Consider the following 18027-nt stretch of genomic DNA (forward strand, 5'->3'; position numbering starts at 1 on the left):
CTCTCTCTCTCTCTCTCTCTCTCTCTCTCTCTCTCTCTCTCTCTCTCCTTCAATAATAAAAAAACATAAACTCCTGGCAACCGAGGCTTCATTAACTCACCCCTCTAGAGGCCTGCATGCAAATGAGCAGTGTTTGCTTTGCACATCAATGAGCCACGTCACACTCAATACAGAATACCAATCTATCTCACACATGCACACACACATGAACATATAGATGTACAGAGTCTCATAAAAGCATATATACAGTACTACATTAGTACAAAGGAAGGAAGGACAGAAAAAGGAAGAGCAGTAAAGAGACAGACAGACCAAAGATAGAGATGGGGCAGCATGTGCTGTGTCTCCATCCATCATAGTAAGTGTTATGTGGCTCTGAGCTGTCTGGGTGCTGTGTCATTACATCCATAATGTCTGTTGCCTCTCACAACACACGCTATCAATCACACGCATGCACACATACAAACACATGCCTACAAACACACACGCAGGTTATCGAGTGTTTCAGGTAAAATTAAACAAAGTTCACTGCTAACCCATTACAAGCCATAAAACCACTCCTCAGTATCTGTTACTAAAGCCCAGCACGGCTGGGTGTTCTGGCCTCATATTTGCTCATGCGTCCCACTAAGCGAGTGGGCAGACACTGAGCGGACTTGTGTGCGTGAATGTACACATGTCTTGGACAGTCTACAATGGCTTGCACATATGTCCATTGATCATTATTACAGAATACACACACTGACATGTACACAAAATCTGATAACAGTAATGCATATTTTTTGAGCAAGTATGTCTGTCTTTTTAGTACATGAAGTTTGATATGAATTTGTGTGTTTTTTTAGCCACCATTGTGCTGAATGAACTTAACTGGTCGGAGGCATTGGAGGACGTGTTTAGAAAGAACAGAGAGGATGACCCGACCCTTCTCTGGCAGGTGTATGGCAGCGCTACGGGCCTGGCTCGCTACTACCCAGGTAATTAAACAACCACAAAAACAGTCTTTGCCTTTTACCACAGGAGATAAACATTTAAGAAATAGTAAGAAAACTCTGGTAGATTATTTGGCCTCCTAAATTGTTTGTGTATCTCTTCATATGACATTGAAGTTGTGTGCATTTCCTTCCATATCAAATCAGAGGCTCACTCATCAGCCGATTATGATTCGGTTGACCTACAGTAAGATGCAGGGTGTGGATTTTAATCAAATCTACAAAACAGCCAGAGAACATATTCATGAGTTTGCTTGTTCCCACAGCACTGAGCAAATAAGTTCAATAAATAATCTTCCTGGCTCAACTTGCATTGATTTTATATGTGGTGCCATAGATGGTGTCATGTTATCTTTAACTGCATTAGTGTAGTGCTGCTCACTATCGGGAGTGTTTTCTCTGCCAAGCTATTTCTATTCATGAGATTCCCTGTCATCATTGACACGATATAGCTTTATGGGAAAGGTTTATGTCTAATATTCATGAATTTTCATGGGCGTTGAATTTATTCCTCTTTGTTCCTTTTTTTCCCTTTTTTAAGCTCTTAGCATGCATGATAGGCAGTCACACACTCATACTGGCTTGTTTTCATGGTGCTCCTCACTAATAGTATACAGATAGAAAGCACCTGATTAATGTCAAAGCAAGTGATTTCTGTGCATCTTGAAAGTATTTTATCTCATTTTCCCTGCTGTTTACCTCTGATCGTGAGCATAAAACATGTTGGAATGTAGAAGGGGTGGGATTTCATCCAACAAGCCATGATGGCACAAAAAAAAAAATCTATTTTTTATATCTTTGCAAAATGTCTGACAGGGACTAGGCACTGCTGGGCTGAATATTACACTGTATGTAGCCAGATATTTGCAGATCAACACTTCAGTGATAGTCAACACATATCTTATCTCCTCTGAAAGCTTCTCCTTGGATGGATGCGCGCAAGACCCCCAGTAAAATTGACCTGTATGATGTCCGCAGGAGGCCATGGTAAGACAACTGCTAGAAAAACTACAAGTAGCATGACGTTGATTAAATGTTGGTCAGAATTCAAGCCAAACATTTCTAATTTGATGTGTTCAGGGGTATATATGATTTTTTTTTGTATTATGTAGTTGGTTGGTTGGTTGGTTGTAGGTGTTTATGAATAAATACAATTTTTAGTTATAGTAAGTGCATGAAGGGCTGGGTGATCAATAAATATTATTGATCAACTTTATTTTGACAAATATAGTCATATTGTGTACTTTCTTTACAAAATTATGTTTAATTGATGAATCCAAGCTAATTTTATAAATTGTAAAATTGAATTTAAAGTTCTGAAAAAGGTGCGAAGTAGACTTGATTTCTTTGTGATGTAATATCAAAGTTCAAAGTTCAAAGTTAGCTTTATTGTCAGTTCCACAATATGTACCGAACATACCGAGAAGTTGAAAAAATTATGTCAATTATGTCAAAATGAATATGTCATATCATAACATATATGTCATAATTCGTATCGATATTTGAAGTATTCTTATTAGCATTGGTATATTAATTTCAGCAATATTCCCCAGCCCTGAATATATGTTGACCTAATATGACTCAAGAGTATATTTTGTAGGCAATATTGTGTTCAAAATATATTATTATAAATGACACAGTGTTGGCTTTCAAAACATTTTTGAAAGTGTGTGTATGTCTCACACCAGCTTTTCCTTCATTCATTAATGTCCTTCTAGGTACATTCAAGGAGCTGCCTCACCCAAAGATATGCTAATCCTTGTGGATGCGTGAGTTACTTTATAGCCTCATTGATCCATAACCTTCTCACATCAGTCATGATTTCCCCTGGTTATAACACATGCCTTCCTGGAATTACCACATAATGTAATGCAGTTCCCAAGGCAGACGCATTTGTAATTATATTGAGCACAAAAACTGAGCAGACAGATTGCAGTGAGAAGCTGTTGGGTATCTTTTGTTGTTGTTGCAGAAGCGGGAGTGTGTCTGGCTTGACTCTCAAACTGATCAGGACCTCCGTGAGTGAGATGCTGGAGACTCTGTCTGATGACGACTACGTCAATGTCGTTTATGTGAGTATTATTAAACCCATCACTGACTGTTGAGTGGTCTGTTTGTGCGAGGCGACGGGGAACACGATGCACGCTGAGAAAAGGGGCAGAGTGACGGACGGATTCAGAGTGTGCGCATGAATGGGCTTGTGTACATTTGAATGGAGATACACACATGAAGACATTGTGCACATAACCAGCACATACATTCACATACACACAAGAGAGACAGAGATGGATGACAAGTAATGAAATATGGATTTCTCTCAGGTCTGGCCACCCTGAAACAAACCTTTAATGAAATACCCACAGCTCTATTTGGTGTACAGGATTAAAACTCTGCACTACATGCCCCTACCCCACCGCCTTACCCGTGTATGTGTGTGTGTGTGTGTGCGTGTGCGTACGCATGTGTGTACATTCCCGCTTCTCCTATAGGTATTATATCCGCACTTCTTGGAAACACTCATTCATCACCCTCTTGATCAGTCCATCACTTTTTCCTTTCATCATTGAGTCGTGCAGTTCCTCTCAGCATTTTGCCATACACCTCCATACATCTCTTTGTGTCAACGAAGGATCACCTTGTACACGACACGCTCCGCCTCTTCTTTGTACATAACTACAACTTTCCTCCTCTCACTGCCTCCACTTTCTTCATCTTCGTTCTTATTTTCCTCACCCACCAATCTCTCTTATAGCCCCCCCCCCCCCACCCCCATTCCACCTTTTTATTCTGACCATCTATTCTAGCTCTTCCACACTTGTGATAACACTCAAAAAGAGCCAATCAGATGACTGTGTGATACTAAAATGGGTTCCTGTGAAGGTGTTTATTGAGATGGGTCTTTATAAAGATTGGAGCTGTCTTCTTTCTCATTGCACAAAGACAGCCATTCAGTCTCTGTTTCCTCTCTCCGGGGACCCTTTGTCTTGGACACAATGTATTCTGTTTCACGGTGGACTTGTGATTCTGCAAAGATGTGCAATTATCGGAAGCTGTCGAGGAGCTCAGTGTGTGTGTGTTTATGTGTGTGTCTGAGAAAGTGAGATTAGTTCAAAGAGTGAAGTCCAATTCAGTTTTAACTTAGAACTTTTTTGTTTAAATTGTTTTCCTACTTTCCTCCAAAACTGCATTACACTGACTGCTGTTAGCGGTCCCAGGAAAATGAAAGGCACCCATTTAAAGGTGCTAAAAGAATCATTTACATTTATTACAATTTGGGTCTTTAAATGTTTAGCTTTGGCCAATGTTTCAGTAGATTACAATTGTCCTTACCAGAGTCATTTCTGAAATCTGGGAATACTTCGACATTGCTGCAATGAAGTTCAACAGAGTGAGAAACATGAGCAGTTAGACCATCAGACAGGTTGTAAACAAGCAAACAGTAAAGCCAGATTATCCAAACCACTTTATCTGGAGGCAAAACTGAAAGTGAGTGCACCCAAAATGTTGGTAACAATCCTTTACTGCACAGTAAAACTATGTGTGTGCACAACCACGGTAAGTACTGTACTTACAACAGACAGTTTGGGTCATAATCGTAACATTCACTTTGTCTTTGCTTCCAAATGTTTGGCTAACCTGGGGATTTGTTTACAACCCGTATGATCAAGTGATCATGTTTCTTGTTTCATTTTGACTTTTTTTTTATATATTATTGAATTTTTACCACATTTTCAGATCCCAGTAATGTAACTTGGTGTGTGCAATGATATTACCAATAGGAAGGATTTCCAAAGCTACAAAAATAAGACAACAATAAATTGTAATATACCAGAATCATCCCTGAGTTACTTTGCTAAAACTCATTACTCATGTTCTTTCTCTCTGTCACCCTCTTCTTTCTATCCATCTGTTTCTTTCTGTCGTTGACTCACTCATACACACCCACACACACGCACACACATCACCCTATGTCTGGCCCTGAGGGTGTTGTAACCTGACACTATATCATTAATCTCTGATATTACCCATAAATCCCTGCCCATTAACACTAGCCCAGGGACTAAATTGGCATTTGGCCGTGGAAGATGATCACACACTTCATGCGGTAGGTCAGAAGAATGCTGATGGCTGTTTCTTTCCGGTCAGTCTTTCCATCTCTGTCCTCATCATTTCAAAAATTTTTTTTTTTGGCACTTTTGTTCTCAGTTCCTGGCACACTCCTATCGCACTGTGCCTCTGTCACTTTCATCCAACCTGTTCAGCCATGTTAGCTGGTGTCAGCGGTGTTAGCCACCATCAGTCTGGGCAAGCCGGAGTACCAAACCAGCGTACCAGAGAGTCTAGCTGGATTAGGGTTTGAAGATTAGCCTTCTCTCTTGTGTCATCACTAATCCATTACAAAGACCTGGACTGTCACACACACACACACACACACACACACACACACACACACACACACACACACACACAGACACACACACAGAGCTGTTGTAATTGGATCACAAGGGAACAGTGGAATTTGTTGTAGTTCGGATTGACATTTGTGTGCAAGGCCAATAACACGATTTTGCAAAGCCTGAATGTGTTTTTTCAGTACTTACAATTCCAATTTTCTACAAAATGTAGCTATCTGCAAAAATCGTATGTCTTTCTAATCAGATTATGATTTATTTGTCACAAACACTACGTGAGCTCATTACTATCTCTGGCAAGAAGTTTTTGTTTTTGACTTTGTCAGCAGGATTACGGAAAAACTAGTTTCATGAAACTTTGTGGAAGGGTGTAGTATGGGCCAAGGAAGAACACATCCAATTTTGGAGTGGATCCAAATCACGAAGCGAATACACATTATTTTTCACTTATGAAAACGGCCTTGGCAGAGGTCTGCCCTTCTTGTTTTCTCTATGAGATACATAATCTAATTTGTTCTGCTTTTAAATCCTGTATTCAGACCTTCTCCCTACTCTTTATATTTAATATTCTGGTCACTTCCTGTTTCTCGCCTTCCCACATTCCCATCCCACCTTCCTCACTTCTCCTTTTAATAGATTATGTGATAAAAGATCCCTGTCTGCTCCATGGGGGCAATTATGTGAACTTCCATTCTGTTTGTGTGCGCGCGTGTTTATGTGCTGTCGCCTTGATTCAGTCTTTTATCAAACCATAGCCATTGTGATATTGCCTTTCTGTCCGATGAAGATATGTGTGTCTGTTATAGTCAATTTAAAAGGAACTTCCAAGCTGTCAGGCTCATTGGAGACACACACAAACACACCCATACACCCATATGGTCAGGGTTCTTTTTGTCTCCTTGCTTGTCTGTGTAGATCAGTGTTTTCAGCCTCCCTTTTGGCCATCTCACAGAGACCCATTGATTAGTTGAGATCGATGAGGTGCAGTATTGTTTTAGAAGCATTCTGCAACACAATAGATGTGCTGGTTAACTACACTGTTGTCCCATGTCCTTCACATACCACTGTTATATATTCTATTATATAATTTATTCTGTCATTTGTGCTTATTGTCATTGTGAGCTCTTTGGATCCGTCCTTACTGTTCGCTCATGGACAATCTGTTTGCTACTGTTCAGATATTTAACAATAAAAACATGGACCATCAGTCAGACTTGGAGCACGGCTCTGAACAGAAGGAGGCAGGTTTTCGGTTAATGTTGGGTGGAGTGTGTGTGCATATGTGTGCTGTGAGGTGGAAATGAGGAGGTCTCACCTTTAAAAAAAGATGGTGTTGCTGCCTAACCTCGTTCTTATATAGCAGAATCTTGTTTCCATGGGTACCAAATCTTTGAGCTCCGAGGATGTGAAGCAATTAGTGGGCCTTGATGAATGTCTCTGTCTACCACTGCCTGTTAACATCCAAGTCCGGGTGGGAGTGTGTGTGTGTGTGTGTGTGTGCTGCATGTGTATCATTTATTACATATGCACACATGTTGTAATTATATGAATAATTAGTTGGTCATAACTCGTTGCCTCTATTTCCCAGTTTAACACCCGGGTGAAGAAAACGGCGTGTTTCGAACATCTGGTTCAAGCCAACGTGAGGAACAAGAAGCTGCTGAAGGACGCTGTTCAGAACATCACAGCTAAAGGAATTACAAACTACACAAAAGGCTTTGAGTTTGCTTTTGAGCAGCTCTCTACTGTAAGATTTTCCAGTTGCATTATTTTTGTTTTGAGAAAACATGTCATTTTGTCAAACTTAAGTGTAGCTGAGAGCACAAGAGGCTTTAAACAAGTTTTGAATGAATGTCACCTGATGCCTCCACATTTTCAGAAGCAGCAGTTTATTGTCTTTTACTGCCATCTGCTGGTTGAAAGTGTTACCTCAACACAGCTGTCCGTACAATGAAAGAAACATTAGATTGCTATTAGATTTTCAGTTGGCTGACGACCCTGAAATGGCAAAGCATTATCCTCTAGTGGAGTTATTTATTGACAGCATTGTATCAAGTAATAGGTCTGATAAACTCTGAACTTGCACTTTCACAAAATGATATGGATATGGTAGGTTAAGATGGTGTATGACTTGATGAGAACTGTTGACTGAAGTCTTTGCTATCAGGGTTAGGGTTCATAACACGATACAGTTTGGTTGTTTTGGATTGAACAAACAGGGATGGCACTAGAAAATAGACAATTGGCTAATCCAAAACAAAAGGTTGCAACCTTTTGGATCGTGAATGTTTCTGAGAAGGAGATAAAAGGAAATATCTGGAGGTCAGCAAAAATAATCGGCCTTATCCTCTGGGGACTGCGCATATTCACAGCAGAATATCACTACTTTGACTTGATGATGACACTAGACAGGTCATGAAAACATCAAGTATGCCAAAGTGTATGACAGCGTGAACAGGTATTTTTCTCTAGCCAAAATTGGATGGACCAGCAGACCAACCAAACCTTCCACTACCTGGGTGAAAAAAAATCCTTTGTTTTCCTTTGACTAGACCAATGTGAGTAGAGCAAACTGCAACAAGATCATCATGCTATTTACTGACGGAGGAGAGGAAAGAGCTCAGGCCATACTAGAGAAGTACAATGCTGAGAAAAAGGTACGTTAAAGATGTGCACACACACACACACACACACAGACTGTGGCATTGGATACTGCCGTGTGGAATTGTTTGCTTTTATCTGTGTGGATGTGGTCCTGTTGTAGTTTTTATTAGACTCAGCTTTTTGGAGCTCCCTTTGGATCCAATCTTCCGTGTGCATATCCTCCCTACCCAAAAGTTTATGCAGAAGGCAGATTACGGTTTTCTGCATAATATGCAAAACAAAGACCTTCCCACATGCTCACTTGTGCACGTTAACACCCACAAATATGCACATGCACAAGGTTGAGGATATTAGCAGGATGCACAAACACATTTTGTTTTCGATCAAACTCTCATATTTCACTTGTGACTATTTGAGTATTAATTCTAGTTGATTTAAAGTATTATGGCAGCACCACAATATGTTAAAACATACAGTATGCTGTTTTTTTGTTTTATATATATGATATGTAAATCATCTAATACATTGAAATAGTCAAACATGATATTCAGTGTATATAATAACATTATATTAGGGATAATATATTAATTTAATATATTAATTAAATTAATATATTGATTTAATATATTAAATCAATATATTAATTTAATATTAATTGGCATTAATATTAAATTACGATAAATGGGAAAATAGAGCTACCTACCAGAATCATATCTTTTAACATTGTTAGGTCATGACAGATATTGTTGAATTGAATCTTGTGCTCCAGGTGAGGATCTTCACCTTCTCAGTAGGACAGCACAACTATGATAAAGGACCCATTCAGTGGATGGCCTGCTCCAACAAAGGTAAGCACAGATCATAACACACATCGATACTGAATATTGATCAGTTTGTAACCGTCCTGGTATTGGATTACGTTGTACTTAACAGATCCTGGTAGTGATTTGAACCTCATTTTAGAAACAGAGGAGCTGCCTTTGGCAAAACAGCTGCATATACAGTACACTTGAATATACGTGAATCAGTAAAGAATCACATTACAAAAGGAAAATGTCTGGATATCAATTTACTTTGTTTTTCCAAAATGTTATCAACTCATCTAACACTAAGCTAGAGTCATGATGCAGTAGACTACCCTACAGTATTGCAGGCTGTTTCCTTTGCTCCATGTTTTTGGGGTGCTCTTATGTACCCTTGCCATCTATTTCCGTCTGCTGTTATGTTATCATTGTGGGATCTTAGCATTAAGTTTCAGTTAAATGATTGTGTTTGATCATTTATCCAGGTTACTTCTATGAGATCCCTTCCATCGGAGCCATCAGAATAAACACACAGGTTAGATCATGCTTTATTATTTTTCACATTATTTTTTACAGAACTTAACATTCATGGAAGCGTTAATCTGGAAAAATGTATTGTCCAATTTAGGAGTACCTAGATGTCCTGGGAAGGCCAATGGTTCTGGCAGACAAGCAGGCCAAACAAGTCCAGTGGACGAATGTATACCTTGATGCTCTGGTACTTTTTGTGTCCTATAATTCATTTTACAGAAATATTGTTCCTGCCATGTCTATTTAACTTAATGAGTTATTGAGTTCTGAGTTGAATTGTGCATTTGCTTGACTCTCCATCAGGAACTGGGTCTGGTCATTACTGGCACACTACCTGTCTTCAATAAAACGAAGACCATAGATGACAGGAATGGCGAGGTGCAGTAAATAAATGCATGAACACATGAGAAGTGGAGTCAGCAGTAGCAGGAGTGGGTGGATATATTTCCCCGGTACTCATCCCTTTCTCTTATACTGTCTCTCAGCACCAGAATCAGTTGATTCTTGGCGTAATGGGGATTGACGTGTCTCTGGATGACATCAAGAAGCTCACACCGCGCTTCACAGTGAGTTTAACACCCACATATGACCACATGCATGCAGACAAATACATTCATAGAACCAAAACTCTTGTGACTTGCGATGTTGTGAAGAATTTTCGCTCCGGCAAATTAGTGAGTGATATGATTCCATTAAATTTGTTTTCTAATTATCTGCAAATACGAAATATCCTTGTTATTAATTACAACATCTTTGTTGCACGTAGTACTCTTGTTTTTTTGGGACCACTGAGGCCCTTCTTTTACACACTCTTTAACACTAACTACCAGTTGTTTTGCCATTATATTGTACTTACATCATGTGGTTTCCTGGAAACAAATATTTAAAAAAAATAATAATTTTCTTCTTCAGATTGGTCCAAATGGGTACTACTTTGCCATTGATCCCAATGGATATGTCCTGCTGCACCCCAATCTCCAGCCAAAGGTATGGCATCTGGCCCTATGCATCATTTAGCAGGTCCATGTCTTAGCATTACATTATATTCTGACTATTCCATATGGTTAAACATGAACTGCTTGTGCATAGTGAATAATATGCAGGCTAGCAGATGGTGCAGGTTCTCTTCGTCGTGAATCTTCATCAAAAGAATTATTTCTCCAGTTAGAGTATGACTTGATATCTTCAGTCCTCAGTCCTTACTTTTAGCCAATCCAATTTATTTAGCATTTTAAGTTTACAACAAGGCTTAAAACTGAAATATGAATGAAAATATCCAACACTTACACAAAAACTTCAAGTGGTACCATATAAATAATATGCTGCCTGACTTGCCCAGCCAAAGGCCTTAAGTAGTCTTAAAACTCCTCAAATAAATGCCGCAGTGATAAGAGATATTGCAGAGCTGCATAGTGTTTTCCTCTCTTTCTGGAATAAAGGGGATTTCCTTGTTTTTCTCCTTGTTTTTTTCCCCTCACAATCTTTTTCCCCAGACTGAAACACTTATCACGGTCAAAGCTGTGTGTGTGTGTGTGTGTGTGTGTGTGTGTGTGTGTGTGTGAATAATTAAAATGGTTACTGAGTTGCAGCTGGGAGTGACACAATGTATGTATTTGAAATCATGTTTTTCTTTGGTGAGCTTTGAAACCCCCACTCCCCACACTATGACATAAAACACTAAAAGGCATCACTGTGCATCTTTTCAAAACTTTCCTAGAAAAGGATTCGTAACAGGAAGCACAGGCTCAGTAATAAATATGCTGTCACTTTTCATGAGGTGAGACAAAGAACAAGTACTGTAGATTGCAGAAGTAATTCCTGAAGATAGCAATGTAGAGATTTCTATATTGTAGTCCCATAGATAGTTCCCCAGCATTTCGAATATAGTAGCAGTCATCGTAGGTAATAATTAGTTTGTTGCTGGCCATTATGTATCTTTTTTGTGATCTACAACCCTCTGATTTCACCCAAACTGAAGTGATGGCACAATCTTCTGTAGCTTGTAATAATCACTCTAGACATGGACTTTTTCTTTTTTTACAAATGTGTGGGTATGTTTTGTAATTGCCCACATGTGTTTGTGAGCATATTTTGTGACAGCTTTGAAACTGAGAGAAAGTGAGTCACCTATAGTCACATCAATAGCACATACCCAAATGAAAGGGAAACTTGCTTTAAATAGTCTACGACATTGCATGACTCAGCATTACCTATTAAAATAGAAATGGTTAAAGGAACAGTGTGTAGGAGTTATGGGATTTTATTGGCAGAAGTGAATAATAATATTCATAACTATGTTTTACTGTTAGTGTATAATCACTTCAAAAGATCAATTGTTGTGTTTTCCTTACCTTAGAATGAGACGTTATACAGCGGGTCCTCTTCATGGAGTTTGCTATGTTGTACCGCCATGTTTCTACAGGAGCCCAGAGTAGACAAACTATACACTGGCTCTAGCGAGAGCCTTTTGCTTTCTTACGTTCTCTGAAACGCTTGGAATGTGAGGGGTTAACAGAGGGGTATTCAGTTGGATGCAATCTCCAACCTCACCACTAGATGCCACTAATTTCTACACAATGCTCCTTTTAAGTTAATTGAAAGGATTTGACTAACTTAATTAAAAACGTCCACGTTGTGAGTTGTGGTTTTGTAGAGAATTACTTTTTTGTGCAATCAACAGGTTTCCATAAAAGTTGTTCTCTAGTTCTACAAGTGTTGTTTGGGGCAGAGCTTTTGCCTCCTTTTTCCTTGTATGCATTTCTTATTGCACGTCGATTTTATAAGTGAAACTTGTGTTTGTGTGTACTAGAGAAAATCCAGTGGGAAGAGGTTGTCATGGGATTGTTTTGAGATCATGCTTGACTCTCGGAATGTCACGAGATCACGCAAGAATTGCGGGATCACATATCACACGAAAATCCATCTTCTCAGACTTCAAGGACCAATCAGTGTCCTGTTACTAGCAGGCAGCTAAGGGCAAGGCTTAGGTGGTTAAGATAAGATAAGATACGATAAGATAGACTTTATTGTCCCGAAGGAAATTTGTCTTGGAAACATACATACAGTGTCTGCTGTTAAAACAATACAAATAACATATTGCATACATACATTACATGCATTGAGACAACACGGAGAGGCGACTGTTCATTCTGACCAACAATGGTGGCTCCTGAAGAGGTTAGCGTATTATGTTGCAATAGCATCAGTTATATCAGAGCTGGAGGATACTTCTTTATTGAAAGAAGAACAAAGAAAAGCACCGAAGGCTTTTCTTGATGGAAAAGGTGTTTTCATGTGTCTGTGTTTGAGGCTCAGAGCCTGTCAATCACTCATTGTTTTGTTGAATCAGCCAAATGGGAGATCAAGTGAATAGCGATGGTCACTTTCTGTATTTGATTATATTTGTACGTATTTAATATTTTTTACACATACACGTATCTCCTTAGTTACAGTCGTGTTTTTCTTTTTACCTCACCACAAGTCTCTTGCTAACATACAGTATTATGTCACTCTCTCAATGTTTTTCTTTTTAATCTTGTTGCTCTTCTTTTCTCACTCCTTATTTCTCATTTGATCTTTTTTACTTTGCTGTTCACACCACCCAGTGTTACCATTTTTTCTCTCTTTTTTTATGTCCTCTCCTGTTTTTCTTGTGTATGTTTGATGTTTAATTCAGTGTTGTACCTCTTGATCTTTTATTCTTTCTTTTCTCATTTTCATGTTGAGATGCTTCATCTTCATCATCTTCCTTTGCTGCTTCATTTCATTTAACTTACCATCAAATGTAAGGAGCTCAACTCGTGCTTTTTGATGAATTGAGTATTTCATTAATTGGACTCTTGTCCGTGTACTGATTCACACTATTTTCTTATTTTTAAATTCAACGTCAATCCTAATTCCTTTACTTTCTTTAAAGTTGAAATGCATATGTATGTATCTATTGATTCACTGTTTGCGTATGTCAACATAAAAATAGGAAACTATGCAGAAAGCACTAGTATGCTCCTACCGCATCAACCCAATCGCTGTGGAGGACAGACTGGTATCAGATTGCATGTATTGCTGTTTTATAGAGAAGCACTAGATTACTGCCACCATTTTATACCACCATAAAGCCACTCAGACGTATAGGGTTTTTAAGAGAGGACATTAATAGGGTCCAGTGTCACTTTGTATCAAATCTGATTTAGCTGTATCTGGTGTCACAGATGTGTTGTCAAAATGCTGCCATATGGTACCCTCTATTTTTTGTACCATAGATTTGATTGGATTCATGTGTTAAGGAAAATGATTGGCATTGCTCCTGAATTGAATACAAAAAAGTTATTAAAGTCGACTTTATGTTTGTTCAATGCAACGTCAGTACTAAGATGCAAAAATAACCTCTGAATCTCTGAATAACAATTGCGAAATGGTCCACTGAATTATATAACATTTTAGTCTCATCAACTCAGCTGGCTTTAGATAGAGTGATATGAAAGAGGGTTATTACAAAATAAACTTTGCTTCCATCCAAACAACTCAGGATAAGCCTAAAGGAATCCTCTTTTTTTCTGTTGTTAGGTTTGTCTGTGTCTAACTTTATTGAATTTTGCCACACCTAAGAGTGCATTATCATCCTTTCCACAGAATCCTAAATTCCAGGAACCTGTTACCCTAGACTTCCTCGATGCTGAGCTGGAGAATGACATCAAAGTAGAGGTAGAGTGTGCAGATGCATGGAAATCCCCTTGCTATACACACACACACACACACACACACACACAAGAAAAGGAACAGAGGTGGATATACATCCAGGCAGTTATTGAGGTACTAGATGACCAGTCCCTGCAAGTGTTTTACTTAGTGTCCCTAACTCGTTAGCATGAGGTTATGAGACAGAATGTATTTAAATCAGCTGATACTCTGTAAGTCAGATTCAGTGATTCTTGAACTACATGTACGCTGTCTGTTTCTACATCTCTTCCTATAGATCAGGAGAATGATGATCGATGGTGAGACAGGCGAACGTTCCATTAACACACTGGTGAAAACTCAGGATGAGGTAAGACAAAATACTGGAAAGGGATTAACATTTTACACATACAGGACTCATACAGCTTACTCATACAGGAGTATGTTGCATTTTATGTTGCCATAGCCAAAGTTGGCAAGTTTACTGCTACAACGTTGTTCACTTCCTGTCTCATCTTTGATAGAGGTACATAGATAGAGGAGTCAGGACCTACACGTTTGCGCCGGTCAATGGAACAGATTACAGGTGAGCAATGTCAGCAATTTTGTAATATGTCTTTATGGTTCATTAAGCTGTCTTCACTTAAGACAATGCACTATCTGCCACTAACTACAGTGAGCACTCCAGCCGATGGAGGACACTACTTAAGCCAACAGGGGTCACTCTCTTGTTTCTAACAGCAGGCTCTGCTTGGTTATTGGGAAATACATTTGCGAGATTGTTTTTGCTTTTCACTAAACATACAAAAAAGCAGAGCTTTCTGAAAAACATGGAAGCTTGATTAATTGTGTATTGTTTCTCTTGATTAATATAATCACATACATTTAAAGTGTTTAAAAGCATGTCACAGGGCATTTTACAGGCTTTGAATTACCTTTTTTTGTTTGAACAGACTAAATAATTCACACAAACCAGACCTCTTAACCATAAAACTCTAACAGTGTTACTGCTATTGTCTTTTCTGCAGCCTGGCTCTTGCTCTGCCAAGATACAGTGAACACTTCATTCAAGCCAAACTGGGAGATGACTCGAAAGGAGCTATGTGTAAGTATATCATACATCCTCGTGATAAACTGTGTGCAAGCAAGTGAATCGGATTTAATTTTGCTGGTGCCTCACAATCAACTCCTATGCTTTCTGTGGGTCGTACTCTTGAGTATCTCCTCTTGTTTTGTATTACTCGCTCCTAGCTGGAACCACAACCACTCCTTTGTATTTGCTGCTCAGATCAGCGGATCCCCATGGTGCTTTTCTTTTGTAGTGTAACCCACTGGTCAGTCGCCCCGCACTCCCACACACACTCATCCACATGCTTTCCTTCTCCCACACCCAGCCGAAGCACTAGCTCTTTTGATCTTGTCTACATTTTGCGCTTCTCTCCTTCTTAACTCCCCTCTTCTGGCCCTCCTTCTGGCTTAGGAGAAGACGAAACCTCGCTCCTCTCCATGCTCATTATCGCCTCTTCTACAAAACATTATCTTTTCCCTCTTTTGCAGTTTTCGCTATGTTTCTGTTGCCAACTCCATTTATTTACCTCCCTGTGCTTACAGTAAGCCTATCGTTCCTTTCCTAAATGTTTCATAGGGTAACAGGCTACCCGAAGCAGACGGACTTTAATCTGGATTGTTTTTTCTGTGTCTCTGTTTTCTTCTGTCTCTCTATCTAATCTTTAAACCTGTCCTCACCTCGTTCTCTTTATTCCTCCTATTCCCTCTCCCCTTCCCCTTTTTATTTTTCTTCAGCTCATTTCTTTTTTGATTTCCTTTTGCTCTGTTTGCGCTCTCAAGGCTGTTTCACTGTATGATCCACTTTGGCTTCTTCTAACAGCTCAGAATTTAAGTCATACTCACAAGGATGAAACTCTTTCATATACACACATACGGTCTGTGCAACTGTCACTCTTTGTACAATTCGTTATATTTTTATTCTGATAAGTTATCCTCTCCTGTCCTGCTTCCACACTGGAATCTTACAGCTTCTTCTTGGGGCAAGTACTCGCTATTCTTTGTCTCCTGTCTTCATCTTGCCATGTGATGTTCTTCCATAAGCATGTTTGTCCTATATATATTTGCATGATTACAGATGGAGGAATGGATGGACAGACTCTGGTATATGAATCATGACTTTATAGATGCATAGATGGATAATTGCTTTGATCACGGGATATAATTAGAAAAAAACACCATAAACAGCACATGACCATCTGGCTTTAGTGTATTTTTATAACTTTGATGTGACACCACAAAGCATAAACGGCTAATGGCTCAGTTGTTCCAAAAGATGAGATTTTGACTGAGTGTTCCGACCTCTGTATCACTCCCTCTCTGCCATAACGAGTCTGTCACCGTGCCATAAAGACTGTTGGAACGTTTACAGGCCTCTTAAAGAAAGTAACACACCATGCCTTGCTGCCACAGACTACTCAGATAGGGAGTTTGGGACTCTAAAGCTTTCTGTACAGCCATATAGAGTTTCACACTGGAGCCAGACCACCAATACCTCGCTCCATCTTATCCTTTTCCTGCAGTAGATGGTTCCTGCAGCCACTTGTCCTCCTAATACATTATGGAGGATACCTAGTCAAGTGTATGATGGATGATCATTTTTTTATCATAAAACAGAAATGCTGAATGCATTGAATAAATTTACCTAATACTGGGGTTGAAGAGACGGCGATAGAGAAGTAAAGAGCAAGAAAGAAGAGAAAGAATGCATGGTGTGGAAAGCAATTGGACATACAGACACCCTGCCCGGTCTATAGAGACAGAGGGACAATGAATCTGCCTGTTGTGTTTTATGTGAAAGACATTGTTTCATCCTACACCAGATTTCCATGGCCCCGAGGAAACTCAGTGCTCAGTAATTTTTTTCGCAGACTGCACCACACGACTCAATATTTTTTAAAGGCAATGTCCGAAATGTCTTCATTTTAAGAGACCAGTGAATGATGGCCATCCATGCCTGTCATGTCATTTATGACATAAGAATTATTACCACACACTATTTGTAATGAAATCCAGAGCCAGGGCAGACAAAGCATTGAGTGGAAGGAATTTTATTTATTACAATATACATGTTTATATGTTGTTCCCTTCTGCTGCATTCCCCAGCTGATCCTTTTCTGTCCTGCATCTATAGAATATGCACTCAATGTAGTTTATTTACATGTATTGTTTGTCTATAAGATCTCATATTCTTTCACTGCAGCATATTGTTTTATTATCTACCGTGGGAAATATTTCCAATTTTCAGTTTGTTTTTTAGGGTCTGAACTTATTTGTCAGATGATGGATGCATTTTTGATCAACCCTTGTCTTTCCTACTTTCTCCTCTCCTCATATCTGTCTCTCTGGGGTCACAACAGGGCAAGAAGGCAAGTACTTCTCACTCAGTCATTCTCTCATGCCTCCCCACTGCACCTCCATCCACATTCTCTACCTTGATCCATCACCTCATATCTGTCCAATATTTTATGTCTGGGGGGGGGGCTTTCAGCTGTGTGCATCCTTTGATAAATAGAGAACACACTTTTAAGCTCCTAAACCTTTGTGTGGAATATTCATATTCATCTTATCGGCCTAAACCAATTATTTTTTGTCTTTTCAAAGCCATGGAAACCATACAGCAGGAGAGGTTTGATGAGTGTGGTTACACCTACATTGCTCCGAGGTAAGTGATCGTGACACATATGTCCAACCCACCTTCACTCGGCAGGAACAAAACAAGGGGCTGAGATTTAAATGTATCAATACTGTTCCTTTAGGGAGTACTGCAAAGAGCTGAAGTTGTCACTCAACAACACCCAGTTTCTCCTCGACTTCAGCCAGTACATCGATAGCAACACTTCAGATGCATGTGAGTCATGCATCTTTTTCACTGTTATTTCACTCTACACATTTGCACAGCTTGTGATGTCAGTTTGCGGCACTGTTTGACGAGAGTGGAAGTTG

The 18027-nt window shown here is 39.3% G+C and overlaps 1 protein-coding gene across 3 annotated transcripts in view; it reads left to right on the top strand.

The window, feature by feature from the left end:
• The window catches only part of LOC116389896 (voltage-dependent calcium channel subunit alpha-2/delta-1), a 54920-nt gene that overhangs the window by 24663 nt on the left and 12230 nt on the right, over nucleotides 1-18027 (top strand). The window contains exons 7-26 of one of the 3 annotated variants that reach the window (XM_031859007.1): nucleotides 846-977; nucleotides 1910-1979; nucleotides 2711-2761; nucleotides 2965-3064; nucleotides 6993-7151; nucleotides 7957-8061; nucleotides 8778-8856; nucleotides 9297-9346; nucleotides 9440-9529; nucleotides 9646-9720; nucleotides 9828-9908; nucleotides 10255-10329; nucleotides 13972-14043; nucleotides 14315-14386; nucleotides 14541-14602; nucleotides 15045-15121; nucleotides 16053-16064; nucleotides 17442-17450; nucleotides 17686-17746; nucleotides 17841-17932. In XM_031859007.1, coding sequence (XP_031714867.1) covers nucleotides 846-977; nucleotides 1910-1979; nucleotides 2711-2761; nucleotides 2965-3064; nucleotides 6993-7151; nucleotides 7957-8061; nucleotides 8778-8856; nucleotides 9297-9346; nucleotides 9440-9529; nucleotides 9646-9720; nucleotides 9828-9908; nucleotides 10255-10329; nucleotides 13972-14043; nucleotides 14315-14386; nucleotides 14541-14602; nucleotides 15045-15121; nucleotides 16053-16064; nucleotides 17442-17450; nucleotides 17686-17746; nucleotides 17841-17932 — 1524 coding nt within the window. Of the gene's footprint in view, nucleotides 1-845; nucleotides 978-1909; nucleotides 1980-2710; nucleotides 2762-2964; nucleotides 3065-6992; nucleotides 7152-7956; nucleotides 8062-8777; nucleotides 8857-9296; nucleotides 9347-9439; nucleotides 9530-9645; nucleotides 9721-9827; nucleotides 9909-10254; nucleotides 10330-13971; nucleotides 14044-14314; nucleotides 14387-14540; nucleotides 14603-15044; nucleotides 15122-15267; nucleotides 15921-16052; nucleotides 16065-17441; nucleotides 17451-17685; nucleotides 17747-17840; nucleotides 17933-18027 lie in introns of those variants that run through there. The other 2 variants (XM_031859015.1, XM_031859025.1) reach the window with 2 other exon arrangements.

Source organism: Anarrhichthys ocellatus, unplaced genomic scaffold (genome assembly GCF_004355925.1).
Source record: "Anarrhichthys ocellatus isolate YVR2014 unplaced genomic scaffold, GSC_Weel_1.0 scaffold2, whole genome shotgun sequence".
In the NCBI taxonomy this organism is placed as follows: domain Eukaryota; kingdom Metazoa; phylum Chordata; class Actinopteri; order Perciformes; family Anarhichadidae; genus Anarrhichthys; species Anarrhichthys ocellatus.